Source organism: Pelophylax lessonae, assembly GCF_965119305.1.
Source record: "Pelophylax lessonae genome assembly, chromosome: 4".
Lineage (NCBI taxonomy): Eukaryota > Metazoa > Chordata > Amphibia > Anura > Ranidae > Pelophylax > Pelophylax lessonae.
In genome coordinates this window covers 9,798,749-9,818,038 of record NC_138771.1, presented here as the reverse complement: position 1 = coordinate 9,818,038, position 19,290 = coordinate 9,798,749, and the positions used below count along the sequence as shown (strand labels likewise).

The window sequence follows — 19,290 nt, the reverse complement described above, 5'->3', positions numbered from 1 at the left end:
AATGTACCCGATACCCATTCCCATGGGGGGGGGCGGGATCTGGGGGCCCCCTTTGTTAAAGGGGGCTTCCAGATTCTGATAAGCCCCCCACCTGCAGACCCCCACAACCACAGCCGGGAGTTGCCGGGAAGAGACCCTTGTCCCCATTAACATGGGGACAAGGTGCTTTGGGGGGGCACCCCAAAACACCCTCCCCATGTTGAGTGCAAGTGGCCCGGTATGGTTCAGGAGGGGGGGCACCCGCTCATCCTGCCCTATCCTGCATGCTCAGATAAGGATCTGTTATGGATTTTGGGGGACCCCATGCCCTTGTTTTTTACATTTGTGCGTGGGGTTCCCCTCATAATACATACTAGACCCAAAGAGCCTGATAAGGACTGGGGGGGGGACCCCACGCAGTTTTTTTTATGTTTTTTTATCTGTATTGCTGGAAGCTGACAATACATTACAGCTGCGAGCAAGTATAAATGACATTTTGCCCTTTAGAAATGTCACTATTGCTGCAGCAGGCTCTATACATCGTTTACAGTTTACAGGCACATCAAGGGGTTCCCCCAGGCACGATATTTAAAGGAATTTTTCATTTTTATTGTTTAACTTTAGGCATTACTAAAATCACTGCTCCTGCAAAAACGATTGTTTTAAAAAAACTTTTTTGCATTGATACATGTCCCTCAGGGCAGTACCCGGGTCCCCATACACTTTTCATGGCAATAACTTGCATATAAACCTTTAAAATGAGGACTATTGATTTTTCATGTTTGTGTCCCACTTTAATAGAGTTCCCATGTTCGTAAGAACTTTTTCCCTGTTCCAGATGTTCTGGAGCGAACCGAACAGGGGGGGGGTGGGTGTTCAACCCATCACTACTGGGGAGGCTTCTAACCAACCACTAAAACAATCTACACAAGTTAGAACATACTCATACAGTCCCACCTTTGGCAACTGTATATAGTCTATTTGCAGTCTCTGAAATGGGTATAAAGGTCTTGGGATATGACCAGATGGTGTTTGTACCCTTTTCCCTGGGTTGAACTGTGCACAAAAACCAAACATGCTTAACAAAATTGTTTTGCTCTTGTTTCAATACCTGGTGCAAACCATATTTTTAGAATTGCATCCACCATCCCTCCTTTGGCAACATGAGAGGGGAAATGCGCCATAGAGCATAAAGCAGAATACAAGCAGAATACATGGAGCGGAGGCACAAGCTTTCCCATCTTCGTGATAGCCTTTTTAATTTTGCCTGCTGTAGCGGAGAAGTAGTTTAATCTACAGGGTCTCCGCTGATAGATAGACAGGAAAATGGCTGATAGACAGGAAAATGGGTAATAATCCAAATAGGCAGGTACAGCATGCAACAATCCAGGTAGCATTATACCATCCTTCCCTCCCAAGAACTAGACGACACATAGGCTGGGAGTCAAAACTAGAATGCCTTGTTTATTGAAAACACAAGAGATCTACACTCTGCCAAAACCCCTCCCTCTTCGAGCCATTCCACACAAACACACATCCCATAATATGCTTACAAGGCAGACAGGAACAATAGGACAATGGAATGCAGGTATTCACAATAACAAACCCCACCCCACTGGCATGGTCTATGAAACACTTCTACCATTTTCTAGCCATCTGCAATACATCCCCACACATCTCCTGAGGGACACTGCTCAGAAATATGATAGTCCCAAGTGAAAGAGTTCCCACTCTCTCAACACAAATCACACTACAAACACTTGGTTCTTAAAGGTATACACATGCAATAAACATAATGCATACACGAAGGACAATATACAGTGGCTGTGGTTGCTACACCTGCACCGGGCCTTTTTCCATTTACTCACTTATTTTTGGGATGCTGCATCCTGCAACTTCCCCAATGTTCCCTCATCAAGTGTCCCCTTTAAGAAACACACTGTTTTCACTTCTCCTCTCATCTAATGGAAACAGAGCAGATTCTTTATTAGCTTTATCTGTTCTCTGGTTTCCAATAGTGACAGGATCACTTCCTTTTGTATGAGTCTTTACCTATATCACAGCAACAGCAGCTGGAAAAATGATAGCTTCCAATAGAGCCTTTATCTGAACTGCATTTGTTATTGGTTTACCTTGGGATGTCAAATCATTTCTACTTTTGTACAGCGCAGCAAAATCATGCACTGCAACGAAAGCATAGCGTGAATCGATATAGATATTAACCGATTGACCTTCTGTTATTTGACATGCCTTTGTTAATGCTTCTAGCTTGGCCACTTGGGCTGAACAATGGCTCGGCAATGCTTCCTAAACTATCACCTTTTCCTGATCCACTATAGCCATTCCTGTGACAGGTGGACCCTTCTCTGTATAGAATCGGGAACCATCTACCCATAATTCCATATCAGGGTTCTCAAGAGCAACATCTGTCACTGTTGTGGATAATTCATAATAGGCCTCTTTACTATTACCACAATCATGCTCCCACACCTTTGGTGGCTCCGATATGACAGGGAGTAGTATGGCTGGGCTCAGCACATTACACCTTTTGATTATTATGTTACTTGGTGTAAGCAATGCCAACTCATATCTGGTCAATCTAGCAGCAGACAAATGCTTGGTGTTAATGTGATTTAGCACCTGTTCCACTGCACAAGGGACCATTAAAGTCAAGGTATTCCCAATACTATCTCAGCAGTTTTCTCCACCATCACAGCTGCAGCAGTTGTCGTTTTTACACAAGGTGCCGCTGCACAGATAACAGGATGCAACGGCTGAGAATAGTACGCCACTGGCTTATTCCTGTCCCCATGTCTCTGTGCCAGTACTTCTGATGCTTGATTATTTGCCTCATGACCAGTGGCGGCTGGTACTCCATGGGCCGGGGGGGTCGGCAGATGGACCACACCATACCCCCACTCACCCTGGGCAGGCAGCGGCGGCTTCCCCCTAGGTCTCCTCCATGGGCGTCCCCTGCGTCTCCTCCCTCCTCCTCCTCCTTGGCCAATAGCATGGCTTCTCCTTTTGGCCAATCGGGAAACGGGTCTCAGGACCCACTTCCTGATTGGCCAGGAGGAGAATCAGTGTGATAATAGCGAATATAGCTATTGTCACATAACTGGGTGGTTTCAGGGTGCAGTGCTCTGCGCCCCGAGCCCATCCTTTTTTTAAGCCTATTGGCTCTAATCACGTGCTTCAAAAAAAAAAAAAAACAACCTCATTGGAATCCATGCGTCCGGCGCCCTGCATGTAGATTATGCATGGATGGGGGGGTGGTGCCCCTGCGCCCCCAATGGACGGGCCGCCACTGCTCATGACAAAACAGACAATAATTATTTTTGTAATCAGGCAAGGCCAAACATGGGCTTGTCATAATGGCTTGTTTCAATGTTTCTATTGCTTGCTTTTGTTCCTCTGTTAATTCGAAATGTGTAATTTTACTAGTTGTCAGTGAATATAAAGGCTGGGCAATCTGGGACATGTTTGGGATCCAGGTTCTACAGTAACCCAAAAGGCCCAAAAATGCCCTAAATGTCTTCTGATTCTTTGGGAGAGGGTATGCTTGTAATATGGCCTTTCTTTCTCATGTGAGATGCTTCCCCCCCCCCCCCCAGCCCCAAAGATACAATGTCCCAGAAAAAAACACTTTCTCCTGGCACCATTGCAGCTTTTCTTTTGAACTCTTACATCCCTGCTCTGCTAGAAATTGTAAAGAGGGTCCTTGAAAAAGTCACGTGTGTTTGTGACGCAACGCGTCGGGAGAAGCCGTGGTGACGTGACTTCCGGTCTACGGCCAAGACCGGAAGTATCAGAGTATACCGAATCGGCGGTACTGTGCTTGCTACACGCATCTGTTCAGTCTTAACTGTAAGTTTTCTGCATTTTTATTATTACATTTATCCTGATTTACTACACTATGAGAGCCCCTTTTTACTTTTTATGAGCGAGTGTCCCAGGAATATCGATTTGTTTCCTCTTGAACGACGACACCAAATTAAGGAAAGGAATGCTGATTGGGCATTATATTGTGGAGATCCATGTACTAACATCAATAAGCCCCTGATTGTATCAGAGAACATCCGGAGGTCCCTTATGGTGATTGACTACACCAAAACGCTCATTTGAGTGTTAACCACTTAAGCCCCGGAGGATTTGGCTGCTAAAAGACCAGGGTTTTTTTTGCGATTTTTTACTGCGTGACTTTAACGGACAATTGCGCGGTCGTGCGACGCTGTACCTAAACAAATTTGGTGTCCTTTTTTTCCCACAAACAGAGCTTTATTGTAGTGGTATTTGATCACCTGTGCGATTTTTTGATCATGCGCTATAAACATAAAAAGAGCGTCAATTTTGCAAAAATAACAATATTTTTCACATTTTTTTATATGAAATTCCCCCCCAAAAAAATTTAAAAATCAAAATTTTTTAACATTTTCGGCCAATTTGTTTTACGCTACCTATGTTTGGTAAAAAAAATCGCAAAAAGCGTATTTTGATTGGTTTGCGCAAAAGTTATCGCATTTACTAACAAAGGGAAAGATTTTTGTCATTTTTGGTGTTTTTTTTTTTAACGCGTAATGGCGGTGATCTGCGATTTTTTTTGCGGGACTGCGACATTGCGGCGGACAGATCGGACCCTTGACTGACATTTTTGACACTTTTGGGGTTACCAGTGACATTACTGCAGTAATCAGTGCTATACATATGCACTGTTACTGTAAAAATTACACTGGCAGGGAAGGGGTTAACTTTATTGGAGAGGGAGGGGTTAAGTGTGTCCTAGGGGCGTGTTTCTAACTTTAAAGGGACATGGCTATTGGTGTAAAAACAAAAGATCAACGGTCCTACATAGTAGAAGCGTCTGATCTCCATTCCTACACAGGGGAGAATGACAGACGGCTTGTTTACATAAGATCGGACGATCGGGTCCGCCGGTCACACGCACTGACTTGTCAGTGAACGAGCCGGGGCCGCAATTGGCTCGCAAGTCAGTGACAGGCGAGTGACGTACCCCTACGTCACTCTGCCTGGCCGGGGCTGACCGCCGCAGTATATAGTCGTGCGCCGGTCGGCAACCGGTTAATGGAGGTGAGCGGCCATTACACTTTATTTGGATTCCCAGCTCACGAATTACCGCACTTGGCTGTCACCGGAATTGTTCCTTTAAGTCACTGGATTACTTATAAACTTTCACTATCCTCACTGGATATTATTAGCATTATTTATTTTTGCACTTATTTTTATGGGACTTTGTACCTTTTAATATTTATTTATTCATTTATTTTGAAGCACCTTGCAGCATTCATTTGCTGATCAATTTTTGGCACTTTGGAATATTTTGCACTGAAGATCTTCCACACCCCCACTTGCACTGAATATTGTTATTCACATCACCGCCATCCGTGCAACCTGTTTGTTGCCCACCATTAGCATTTTGTTTTATTTATCATCACGTATATGGTCCAGCACTGATTATTTTTTACTTTTATTTATTTAATAGGATTGTCATTTTATTGCTTCAGATCATTATTTTATCATCTTTTTTTATTTATTTTTTCTCTCACGTTTACATTTGGTCACATCTCTTTGACGTTTTATTCATCTGTGGTCCACCATTTTTAGAAATCAAGCGCTAATTCCCCCTTGCATTTTTATCTTGTTTAGTATGTTGTGAGACTACTGAATTGGCTGCTGATTTCTGGTGTTCCACTGTATCTATCATCTTTTTATTCCACATCCTTCTATACCTCACTGGTAGCGCATAAGTCCACTACTCTTTACATTTATACTCTATAATAGGATCACCAGGTACAGGGGCCAGTGCTAGACTATTTTACACCCTAGGCAAGACCAGCTACTTGCGCCCCCCCCCCCCCCCAAAAAAAAATAAAAAGGGTAGGGGTTAAAAACTCCTCTATGTCATACCCAGTGACCCTGATCTGATGGTTCCTCCATGTTATGCTGTCACACCCAGTGACCCCCATATTCCTCCATGTCACACCTGGGGACCCTGATGTCATTCTATGTCACACCCAGGGACCCTGATGTTTTTCCATGTCACATTCTGGGACCCCAATATTCCTCCATGTCATGCTGTCATACCCACCTACCCCAATGTTCCTCCATGTCACACCCAGGGAACCCCGTGTTCCTCCATGTCATGCTGTCATACCCAGTGACCCCAATGTTCCTATATGTCACACCAGGGGACCCTGATGTTCTTCCATGTCACACCCGGAGAGACCCTGATGTTTTTTCATGTCACACCTGGGGACCCTGATGTTCCTTCATGTCACACCTGGGGACCCTGATGTTCCTCCATGTCACACCTGGGGACCTCAATCCCCCATGGCACACCCAGGAACACCAATTCCTCATGGCACACCTGGTGACCCCAATCCCTGTTACACCCGGTGACCCCTATCCCCCATGTCACACCTGGTGACTCCGATTCTCCATGACACACCTGGTGACCCCGATTCCCTTTCACACCAGGGATCCTCCATGTCACACCCATTGACCCCGATCCCCTGTTCTGGGGATGCTCATTGAGCGGTATGAAGAGAGTGGCCCACGCTCTGTCCTCCTTCACTGTGATTCCTTTTCCTAGGACACTCCTCTCCTGGACCACAGTGCTCACCACAGCTCCAGCCGAAGAGGATCATCATGCAGGCAGCACTCCGGGGGGCTCCCTTCCTGCCTCTTGGGGCCCCCCCAACATTGGTGGAAAGCCAAGGCTTGGTAATTCCGCCACTGCCCCAGACACCTAGCATCTTCCTCTGTCCCTTCTTCCTCCCCCACTGCTGCCCCTCCCCTCAGCTCACAGGGATCATTAATAAAGGAGAGTGCCGACTCGTGGCTGCGCCCCTAGGTGGCAATGCGCCCTAGGCGGTTGCCTAGTTTGCCTAGTGGAAGCACCAGCCCTGACCAGGTAATATTATAATAATATAAGTGAATAGAGAATTTAAATTTCAAGTTACTCACCTTGGATTACCTGAAAGAAAATCAACCTTCAGACTGAGAGAGTTCCAAATTGAAGGTTTATTATGTAGTTATGTGAGAGCACAGTCATATAAAGCCGCCCAGTATGCTCTGATCTGACGGATCCCAGATCCCCTTTTTTGACATATCACACATTACAAGAAATGACAATTTAGTACATGGCAACTTGCCATGGCGTTCTCCTGATGAACATGTTAGCCAAAGATAAGCAGAATGATGAAGATAAGCATTTTAACAAAAACATGTTTTTCTCAACAAACTCACAAGTGTCATCTTATCCTTACAAAACAGAGTATACGCATAGAAGAATATTAACCACTTTACCACCGGAGGATTTTGCTGTCTTACGTCCAGGCCACTTTTTGTAATTCGGCGCTGTGCGACTTTAACTGGAAATTGCGCGGTCGTGCGACGCCGTACACAAACGAAATTTACGTCCTTTTTTTCCCACAAACAGAGCTTTCTTTTGGTGGTATTTGATCACCTGTGCGATTTTTACTTTTTGCGCTATAAACAAAAAAATAGCGTTTATTTTGAAAAAATAATATTTTTAACATTTTTTTATATGAAATTCCCCCCAAAAAAATGTAAAAATCTATTTTTTTTAAAATTTTTGGCCAATTTGTTTTCTGCTACCTATGTTTGGTAAAAAAAATCACGATAAGCGTATTTTGATTGGTTTGCGCAAAAGTTATTGCGTTTACTAACTACGGGAAAGATTTCTGTCATTTTTGGTGTTTTTTTTTTTTAACGCGTAATGGCGGCGATCTGCGATTTTTTTTGCGGGACTGCGACATTGCAGCGGACAGATCGGACCCTTGACTGAACATTTTTGACACTTTTGGGGGTACCAGTGACATTACTGCAGTAATCAGTGCTATATATATGCACTGTTACTGTAAAAATGACACTGGCAGGGAAGGGGTTAATTTTATTGGAGAGGGAGGGGTTAATGTATGCCTGGTGCTTACTGACGTGTGTGGGGGGAGGTGACTGAGTGACACAGGGACAGATCGCATGTCCAGCTATGCTGAACCCTGCAATCTGACCCTGTCTGTCACTTAGGAGATCCGCCCGCTCTGTTTACACAAGCGGGCGGATCTCCAAACTCAATTCTCCGACGATCGGGGAAGAGCAGCGGCGATCACCGCCGCTCCTCCCCTGGCCCGACTCCCACTGTGACTGAAAACAGCGGGAGCGCGCCTCAGGTGGCGCGCGAGCGCCGCCTACAGGGGGAGGAGTCCAGCGACGTAGGTCTACAATCTGACACTGCCTGTCACTTAGGAGATCCGCCCGCTCTGTTTACACAAGCGGGCGGATCTCCAAACTCGATTCCCCGACGATCGGGGAAGAGCAGCGGCGATCGCCGCCGCTCCTCCCCTGGCCCGACTCCCACTGTGACTGAAAACAGTGGGAGCGCGCCTCCGGCGGCGCCGCCTACAGGGGGAGGAGTCCAGCGACGTAGGTCTACGTCGCTGGACGATAACGAGTCACATTGCTGCAGTAGCAGCAATGTGAGCAGTGGCCAATTGGTTAACATAGAACATATTATTATCATACGATATAATGTAGGAGTCAGTAAGGATCACATTATCCCCATACATTAAGTTACGATTTTAACCACTTACTGTCCGGGGCAATTTTTAGATTTTTAAAATCAGCATTTTTTTTTTTGCTAGAAAATGACTTGGAACCTCCAAACATTATATAACCAAAAGGAGGTTGCAGCACTGTATAATTAATAATATTCAATAATAAAGTGCAGTCGACCGTATCACAAAGCTAAGTGTGACATGAACAAGTAACATATCAAAATATTATCTAAACCTATAAAAGTCCATATATTAACCCCCTCCCATCCGCGCTACAGCCTATATACGGCTGCAGCGCGGACTCGAATTTTCGGGAGGCCGTTTTTAAACGGCCTCCAGTGACACGCCCCCCCGCGCGCTCCTGCGAGCGCGCATCGGGGAGAATCTGTGTCGGCCGTGTCCCTTGGACACGGCCGATCACAGATCGTGGTGAATGGCCAATCACAGCGGCCATTCACCACGTGATCAAGCCGTCCAATGAGAGATGATCTCATATGTAAACATATGAGATCATCTCTCATCGCCGGCACTCCTTCCTTACACAGACACTGCAGTGTGAGGAAGGAGGGGGAGCCGACAGCCGCTGGGGACACAGAGACATGTAATCAGGGCACTGATCACCAGTGCCCTGATTACTGAAGGTAAAAAAAACACACACATTGCCCCCCCATCAGTGCCCACAGTGCCCGCCATCAGTGCCCCCCATCAATGCCCACAATCAGTGCCCATAGTGCTGCCAGTCAGTGCCCATCAGTGCCTGCTCATCTAGGCACTGATGAGCACTGACTGGCAGCACTATGGGCACTGAATGTGGGCACTGATGGTGCTGCCCATCAGTGCTCATCAGTGCCGCCCATCAGTGCTCATCAGTGCCACCCGTCAGTGTCCATCAGTGCCACCCGTTAGTGTCCATCAGTGCCGCCTATCAGTGCCCACCAGTGCCGCCCATCAGTGCCACCTCTCAGTGCCCATCAGTGCCACCTCTCAGTACCCAGCAGTGCCACCTCTCAGTGCCCAGCAGTGCCACCTATCAGTGCCGCCTATCAATGCCGCCTATCAATGCTCATCAGTGCGGCATATTAGTACCTCCTCATCAGTGCCCATAAGTGCCACCTCATCAGTGCCCATAAGTGCAGCCTATCAGTGCCCATAAGTGCAGCCTATCAGTGCCCATCAGTGAGGGAGAAAAATTTATTTTAAAAATTTACTCGCAGAAAATAAGAAAAACTTTTTTTTTTTTTTCAAAATTTTCTGTCTTTTTTCTTTTTTTTTGTAAAATATAAAAAACCCAGAGATGATTAAATACCACCAAAAGAAAGCTCTATTTGTGTGAAAAAAATGATAAAAATTTCATATGGGTACAGTGTAGCATGACCGCGCAATTGTCATTCAAAGTGTGAGAGCGCTGAAAGCTGAAAATTGGCCTGGATGGGAAGGGTGTTTAAGTGCACAGAAGACAAGTGGTTAAAATGCGAGTGAAAATACGCTGTGGTAGTTCCCGGTGCTCAATGATAACTCCAATGTGTCACTACGGTAAAATCCTCCACCAAATGGTAAAATTGCAAACTCACCCGAACCATATGCTGGCTAGATTATAGGACAGCAAACACACCATGGTGTAGATATAATCTCTCTGGAAGTGGTCCCAATAACAAAGAATTATGCGCTCCAAATGATGTCATCACACAGGGTATTCAAACCGGTCATAAAGGATGAATCACCAAATATGAGAAATAAAATCTCATAGTGTATACAATTAAATACTATACAATGTAATAAAACACTGACTCACTGTGCAATATCAGTGGTCAGAATAAAAACGTAGACAAAATATTGCTACAAATCCATATACAAGTTCCATAAAGTGCAATGCGGCTGAAGCAGATACTAGTAATGCACTAAGGGTCCTTTCACACGGTCCGCTGTCTGGTGCGGACCGTTCTCTGCTCAGCGGGGGATCCCCACTGAGCAGCCGGATGACAGCTCCGTCTCTGCTCTGTGTGTGGAGAGGGAGGTGTCAGAGCCCCGCTGCTCTCTATGGGGAATTGGATGAGAGCGGACCGCCTGTCCGCTCTCATCCGATCCGATCCCCTGGACGGATGGAAAATAGGGTTTCCATCAGTCCGGATTTCACAGACAGGATCGGATGGGGATGGCAGCGGGTGTCAGAGGGATGCATGGAGCATCCGATCAGATCCGCCTAAAAAACTGACTGGCGGATCTGATCGGATCGTTCGTGTGAAAGGAGCCTTACTGTGAAAGCCGCCAAACTAAAGGCCCGTACACACGTACCGATTGTTGGCCGTGAATTTTCGGCCACCGCCCGATCGGCCGATTGTCGGCTTGTTAGTATGATGCTTCCGACAACCGACTGCGACTTTTCGCCTGAACAAAATCTGGTGTGCATGCTATAAAATTTTTGTTGGCCAACAACAGAACGGCCGATTGTTCGCCAGTCAGTACAGATTTCGGCAGACAAAAATCAGATGAGCAAGACTGGGCATGCTCAGAGAAGAAAAAACACACGGAAAGTTAACCAGCACATGACATCACTTCTGAAGTTGGTTGTTGTTGGCCGACAAAATTTGTGTGCAGTCTAGAGCACATTTCAACCAACACAACAACACTGGACAAAAGACGGCCGATCGGTCGGCCAACAATCGGTGCGTGTGTACGGGGCTTTAGAATAGGATGGCGGCTAGGACCTCAGACATGTATCTCTGCTCACACGCTCTGTTTGCATGCTGCTGATTTCAACTTTTTTGTGGCGCTAACATATTACTGTTTAACTTTTTTCCAAACATTATATATTTTCTGAAAGCAGAGGCCCTGGAGAATAAAATTGAGGCTGTTGCGGTTTTTTACATTGAACAATATTTGCGCAGCTGTTTATTAACCACTTGCCGACTGCTCACAGTATATTTACTGCGGCAGTCAGCCCCTCGCAGGCAGAGCGACGTAGGTCTACGTCGCTAGCCTGTGAGGCTCTGGGGAGCGAGCGCGCGCCCGCGGAGGCGCGTTCCCGCTCCCGTGCGGTCACGGACCCCCCCCCGCGCGTGTGACTGGCGGACCCGATGTCCGCCGGTCACTCGGCGATCGTCGGGGGGGTCGGGAGAAAGTCAGGCGGCTTGTGTAAACAAGCTGCCTGTCATTCTCCTCGGTGTAAAGACACTGATCACACGGATCTACTATGTAGATCCGTTGATCAGTGTCCTTACACCTCAAGCCACAGCCAATCATAGTAGAAAGCACGCCCCTAGGGACACACACAGCCCCTCCCTCCCAAATAAAGTTAACCCCTTCACTACCAGTGTATTTTTACAGTAACAGTGCATATATATAGCACTGATTACTGTAGAAATGTCACTGGTAACCCCAAAAGTGTCAAAAATGTCAGTCAAGGGTCCGATCTGTCCGCCCCAATGTCGCAGTACCACAAAAAAAATCGCAGATCGCCGCCATTACGCGTTAAAAAAAAAAACAACAAAAATGACAAAAATCTTTCCCTTTGTTCGTAAACGCGATAACTTTTGCGCAAACCAATAAAAATACGCTTTTTGCGATTTTTTTTTACCAAACATATGTAGCATAAAACAAATTGGCCGAAAATGTTAAAAAATTTAGATTTTTAAATTTTTTTGGGGAATTTCATATAAAAAAATGTGAAAAATATTGTTATTTTTGCAAAATTTACGCTCTTTTTTTGTTTATAGCGCAAAAAGTAAAAAGCGCACAGGTGATCAAATACCACCAAAAGAAAGCTCTGTTTGTGGGAAAAAAAGGACGTCAAATTAGTTTAGGTACAGCGTCGCACGACCGCGCAATTGTCCGTTAAAGTCACGCAGTGCCGAATCGCAAAATACCCCCTGGTCGTTTAGCAGGAAAATCCTCCGGGGCTAAAGTGGTTAAAATACAAATGTTCAGGACAAAATACACTTAAATTAATTTTAGTGCATACAAACATAATATAATGTAGCACCCTCCTAGGTACTGTAGGTTGTTAGGATGATATATAAATTTAGTTGTTGGCTCTTCTAATCACTGGGGCAGCTATTGATTTCTCTGGGCTGCTCTAGATTTCACGGGCTGCAGGTTTGATTGCTTCCTCCTAGATTTCGGAGGCTTCCAGAACATAGTGGGCTGGGAGAGTCTATTGGGCAGCTTGAATATTTATTGTGCAGCAGCCAATCCCTGGGAGGCATGCCCAGTAAGTGGCTGAGGGGAGCATAATGAAGCGCTACCCCCTTAGGAGCCACTGAGTTTTAGTTACCTCTATAGTCTGCACAGCCAGGCAACACGTATTTTTCAACTTGAAACCAGACACAAGAAACAGTCCAAGGACTTGGAATTTTTAGGATTTATAAGGGGTTTCAATTTGGATAGGGTAAAAGGGGTTATGGGATGCCCAACATGACTTGAAGAACAACAAAATGAGGACAACTTGCTTTTCCACACTGCAACAAAAGATACTTGACTGTGTTCCCTCTGGAACAGCAACAGTTTTTAGCAAAATAATCCCCTTCTAGGAGTTTAATATCCCCCTCAGTGGTCCCAACTTGTAGGAGCGCTTGGTCCCCTAGTGAAAAATACCACCCCACCTGGTTACGGTATCTGATCCTAAGGCAAGGGATTGGGTAAGCAATAAACTGTCCCCTGAAGACTAAGAACTTGCATCTAGCAGACTTCTCCCTAATAGGCCCTGCAGTGGTGTATTTAGGTTTTGTGCTGCCCTAGGCCTGACTAAACATGTGCACCCCCTAATTTACATATGACCCACCCCTTCTTGTAAAGGCCACACCCTTTACTGTTTACGACCCGCCCTGTCATCTGTGAACCACAGACCACAAGTCTATCAGTGCCCATCAGCGTAGCCTCATCAGTTCCCATACGTTCAGCCTCATTAGTGTCCATCTGTGCAGCCTTGTCAGTGCCACCTCATTACTGCCCATCAGTGCAGCCTCATCACTGACCGCTTTATGGGGGTGCCAGACCGATTTGCCTCCTGGACTCTGCCCTCTGGCCCAATTCACCCCATAAGACTGGCACTATATTAAAAGTGTAGCGCAAGCCGGCAGAGACCCTTTTCGTGCGGGACCCTAGAGGAAGCTGTTTTTAATTTTGTGCAGGGTGCAGCTTTTTTGCTGCCCCCCTGCAAAGTGCCGCCCTAGGCCTGGGCCTTGTTGGCCTAGGCCAAGATACAGCACTGAGGCCCTGGAGGTTTAGAGGTACTCAGACTGTCCTTGTCCTGCATCTATTGATAGAACTTCTTTTAGGTCTTCTGCTGAACTTGTTCCTTTCCAGGCTATGCAGGCTGTCCTTCCCCGGTGGTCTGCAGAGCAGTGAAGCTCCCTTTCTCAGCTTTCCTTTCTCCAACCTCCAGCTTGGAGGCAGAACCCCCCTCTTCTCCGGGGCTCCTTCCCAGGCTACACAGCAGCACCTCTAACCGCTTGCCGACCGCCGCAAGTACATATACTCAGGCGGTCAGCCCCGTACAGGCAAAGCGACATATGGGTACATCACTCGTCTGTGAGCCAATAGGGGGCGAGCGCGCGCCGCCGGAGGCGCGCTTCCGCCCCCGCTCGTTCATGGACACCTCCGCTCACGGACCCGATGTCCGCCGGTCACTCGCGATCATCCGTTACAGAGGGAGAAAGGCAGGCGGCTAATGTAAACAAAGCTGCCTGTCATTCTCCCCTGTGTACGTGCAGAGATCATACGGTCCTGCTATGCAGGATCATATATCTCTGTAGTTACACCCCTAGCCACATCCCTTCACAGTTAGAAGCACGCCCCTAGGGACACACTTAACCCCTCCATCTCCAGTAAAGTTAACCCCTTCCCTGGCAGTGACATTTTTACAGTAACAGTGCATATGTATAGCACTGATTACTGTAGTAATGTCACTGGTACCCCCAAAAGTGTCAAAAATGTCAGTTTTGGGTTCGATCTGTCCGCCGCAATGTCGCAGTCCCGCAAAAAAAATTGCAGATCGCCGCCATTACTCGTTAAAAAAAAAAAAAAAAAATGACAAAAATCTTTCCCTTAGTTAGTAAACGCAATAACTTTTGCGCAAACCAATCAAAAGATGCTTATTGCGATTTTTTTTTTACCAAACATATGTAGCAGAAAACAAATTGGCCAAAAATGTTAAAAAATTTAGATTTTTACATTTTTTTGGGGAATTTCATATAAAAAAATGTGAAAAATATTGTTATTTTTGCAAAATTGACGCTCTTTTTCTGTTTATAGCGCATGATCAAAAAATCGCACAGGTGATCAAATACCACCAAAAGAAAGCTCTGTTTGTGGGAAAAAAGGACGTCAAATTGGTTTAGGTACAGCGTTGCATGACCGCGCAATTGTCCGTTAAAATCACGCAGTGCGCAGTGCCGAATCGCAAAATAGGGTCTGGTCAGGAAGGTCAGGAAAATCTTCCGGGGCCTAAGTGGTTAAAAATCCATCTTCCACCTGATTCCCCTGCTGGTCAGGCTCCACGAAACCTCCAGAACCAGGGGGAGGCGATAGAGGACTGGTCTGCAGAGCCTTCCAGCCTGACCTGAATCGGAACCCTGACCCATTTAACAAAATCATGCAACTACCTGCGTCAGGTAAATTTTCCTACACCTATTCTAGCACTAGTGGGTGTGACACATAAATCGTTTGAGGGACTGGAGCAACCCTGTTCTTGTTCTGCTAAAATTCCACATCCTCAGGGGCTCTGCCCCCCGAGACAGTCTTTATTGGAACTTTTTGATGTTCATCAAGGTCCCAGCTGTGGCAGAGCTGGGGGGGGGGCTATTCCTAATCATTCTCTGCATCTAACTAGTCAGAATTTTTTAAATATCCCATACCAACCCAACCCTTCTCTCTTACAAGTTCTACAAGTAATTTTTGGTGGCCCCTGCATTGTTTGGGGAAGAACCAGTTAAAATCAGCAACTACTACAGGGGTAGCCCTACAAGAATTACATAGTTACATAGTTTGTGAGGTTGAAAAAAGACATCAGTCCATCCAGTTTAACCTTTGATGTGTGTGTGTGTTTGCTGTTACCGTACATTGTATACCCCTGTATGTTGTACATTGTATACCCCTGTATGTTGTACATTGTATACCCCTGTATGTTGTACATTGTATACCCCCTGTATGTTGTACATTGTATACCCCTGTATGTTGTACATTGTATACCCCTGTATGTTGTACATTGTATACCCCTGTATGTTGTACATTGTATACCCCTGTATGTTGTACATTGAATACCCCTGTATGTTGTACATTGTATACCCCTGTATGTTGTGCATTGTATACCCCCTGTATGTTGTACATTGTATACCCCTGTATGTTGTACATTGTATACCCCTGTATGTTGTACATTGTATACCCCCTGTATGTTGTACATTGTATACCCCTGTATGTTGTACATTGTATACTCCTGTATGTTGTACATTGTATACCCCCCTGTATGTTGTACATTGTATACCCCCTGTATGTTGTACATTGTATACCCCCTGTATGTTGTACATTGTATACCCCTGTATGTTGTACATTGTATACCCCCTGTATGTTTTACATTGTATACCCCCTGTATGTTGTACATTGTATACCCCTGTATGTTGTATATTGTATACCCCTGTATGTTGTACATTGTATACCCCTGTATGTTGTACATTGTATACCCCTGTATGTTGAACATTGTATACCCCTGTATGTTGTACATTGTATACCCCTGTATGTTGTACATTGTATACCCCTGTATGTTGTACATTGTATACCCCTGTATGTTGTACATTGTATACTCCTGTATGTTGTACATTGTATACCCCCTGTATGTTGTACATTGTATACCCCCTGTATGTTGTACATTGTATACCCCTGTATGTTGTATATTGTATACCCCTGTATGTTGTACATTGTATACCCCTGTATGTTGTACATTGTATACCCCTGTATGTTGTACATTGTATGCCCCTGTATGTTGTACATTGTATACCCCTGTATGTTGTACATTGTATACCCCTGTATGTTGTACATTGTATACCCCTGTATGTTGTGGTCTTTAAGGTGCCCATCTAATAGTTTTTTGAAACTATCGATGCTCCCTGCTGATACTGATACCCAATTTGTTTTATAGAATACAAAAGATGAGATCACATTGAGTAAATATAGATACCCAACATGTCAAGACTCAAAATTGTACACATCTGTAAAATGGCGAAAATATATGGCACCTAAAATTTTTCATAGGTGATGCTTTAAAATTTTTTACAGGTTAACAGAGAAGACTTAATCATAAATTATGGTCCTAGAATTATTGCTCTCACTGTTTCCGTATGTATGTGGGACCTATGCGCACGTTTTGCATTTGCATGTATGTGTGGGGGAGGGGGTGCTTTTACAATGTTTTTTAAACTATTTACATTTATTTTAATAAAATGTATTTTTTTACACTTTTTAATTTAACTTAACAAGCCCCCCCCCCCATAACATAGCTTTGGGCAGGTAACAGATATTCTTTATGGAGGAAGGGTCTTTGTGCTATTTATTTATTTTTATAAGAAGCCGGCTGGTAAGTCCTCTTCCTTCAATTATTATTTTTTTATTTTCTTTATTTATTTATTTTTTCTTTTCTCTCTTGAGTGGTCTATGTATTGATGTATGGGAATGGTACATGCTATTACCCTATATTTAGTAGTTAACCACTTTAAGATTAGGATTTTGCTGTCTTCCGTCCAGGCCACTTTTTGCGATTCGGCGCTGTGCGACTTCAACTGACAATTGCGCGGTCGTGCGACGCCGTACCCAAACGAAATTTACGTCCTTTTTTCCCCACAAACAGAGCTTTCTTTTGGTGGTATTTGATCACCTGTGCGATTTTTACTTTTTGCGCTATAAACAAAAAAAGAGCGTTTATTTTGAAAAAATAACAATATTTTTAAAATTTTTTTATATGAAATTCCCCCCAAAAAAGATGTAAAAACCAATTTTTTAAAAAATTTTTGGCCAATTTGTTTTCTGCTACCTATGTTTGGTAAAAAAAAATCGCAATAAGCGTATTTTGATTGGTTTGCGCAAAAGTTATTGCGTTTACTAACAAAGGGAAAGATTTCTGTCATTTTTGGTGTTTTTTTTTTTTTTTAACGCGTAATGGCGGCGATCTGCGATTTTTTTTTTTTTTTGCGGGACTGCGATATTGCGGCGGACAGATCGGACCCTTGACTGACATTTTTGACACTTTTGGGGGTACCAGTGACATTACTGCAGTAATCAGTGCTATATATATGCACTGTTACTGTAAAAATGACACTGGCAGGGAAGGGGTTAATTTTATTGGAGAGGGAGGGGTTAATGTATGCCTGGTGCTTACTGACGTGTGGGGGGGGAGGTGACTGAGTGAGTCATGGACAGATCGGATGTCCAGCTATGCTGAACAGTCCGATCTGTCACTCCCTGTCACTATGGAGATCCGCCCGCTGTGTTTACACACAGCGGGCGGATCTCCAGACTCGATCCCCGACGATCGGGTAAGAGCAGCGGCGATCGCCGCTGCTCCTCCCCTGGCCCGACTCCCTCTGTGAATGAAAACAGCGGGAGCGAGCCTCCGGCGGCGCGCAAGCGCCGCCCAGAAGGGGGAGTGTCTGACGACGTAGTACTACGTCGTCAGACGATAACGAGCCACTCTGCCGCAGTAATATTACTGTGAGCGGACGTAAAGTGGTTAAGAAAGACGTAGCAATTTTAAAAAGAGCAGGTAAAAATTAGAGGAAGTTGTTTTATATAAATATGTACATTTTATATATTTTTTTTTTTGTACATGGAAATATTTTTGCTTTCCTTGTTTTTTTCCATTCTTCCTTTCTGTACAATATTAATATGAAAATAATAATAAAAAATGGATAAAAAAAGAAGCTGGCAATGAAATGCCATTTGTCTGAAATTTTGAACACTTTTGTATTTTTAAATGTCAGTGCTGCTGCAAAACGTTCTGTCCATCACAGAGATGCACCCCTTCACAGGCAGGACACCCCAAGGCATGTTATTTAAAGGAATTGGGTATTTTTAATGTTTCACTTTAAGCATTTAAAAAAAAATCACTGCATCTGAAACGTGGAACCGCACTCTTCGACTGCCACTTAAATTATCTAGAAATGTCTCACACTGGGAAACTTTTTTTTTTTTTTAAATGTAAAACCAGCTTTATTTGAATCTGTTCAAGTCATCTTTCCTCTGAAGAGATCAGTCACAAAACACTGGGGTAATAAATGACATTCACAAATAGTCTTCAAGTTAAAGTGAAATCCGGTCATTTATTCGTCCTTCTTGAATTTTCCATTTATATACGGGACGTAATCAAGGAAGAGCCTCCAGTCTGTGGCCCAGACCAATACAATGCCTCCTACTGATCCCCATGTGAAGAGAGTGGGGGCCCAGTTCTTGGCCAGTTGCTGATAGCGAGGTCCCAGCACTCGGCTGATCATGGCTGCCCCCTTCCTCCACACTGGGAAACTCTTATGAAAATATATCATAAATGGTATTACACACAGGACAGACTTGCGAACATCTCATCCTCCTGCTCTCCGAAATGCTGGAGGAATTGTGATGCAATCGGAGATATTCTCCACATTTGGTGGGAATGCCCAATAATTCTCCCCTTCTGGAAAAGGGTATCGGCCCTTATCTCTAGAGTGACTAAGTCCACTCAATGTCTTTCCCCACAAATGGC

At 44.8% G+C, this 19,290-nt stretch overlaps 1 protein-coding gene across 1 annotated transcript; it reads right to left on the bottom strand.

Moving 5' to 3' along the window:
- Positions 1–18,812: 18,812 nt before the first annotated feature.
- LOC309554856 (cytochrome b-c1 complex subunit 10-like) lies at positions 18,813–19,056 on the bottom strand. The gene has a single exon (XM_082256579.1). It carries the CDS (start codon positions 19,043–19,045, stop codon positions 18,875–18,877), a length of 171 nt encoding a protein of 56 aa, XP_082112705.1. The 5' UTR covers positions 19,046–19,056; the 3' UTR covers positions 18,813–18,874.
- Between the last annotated feature and the right edge of the window lie 234 nt (positions 19,057–19,290).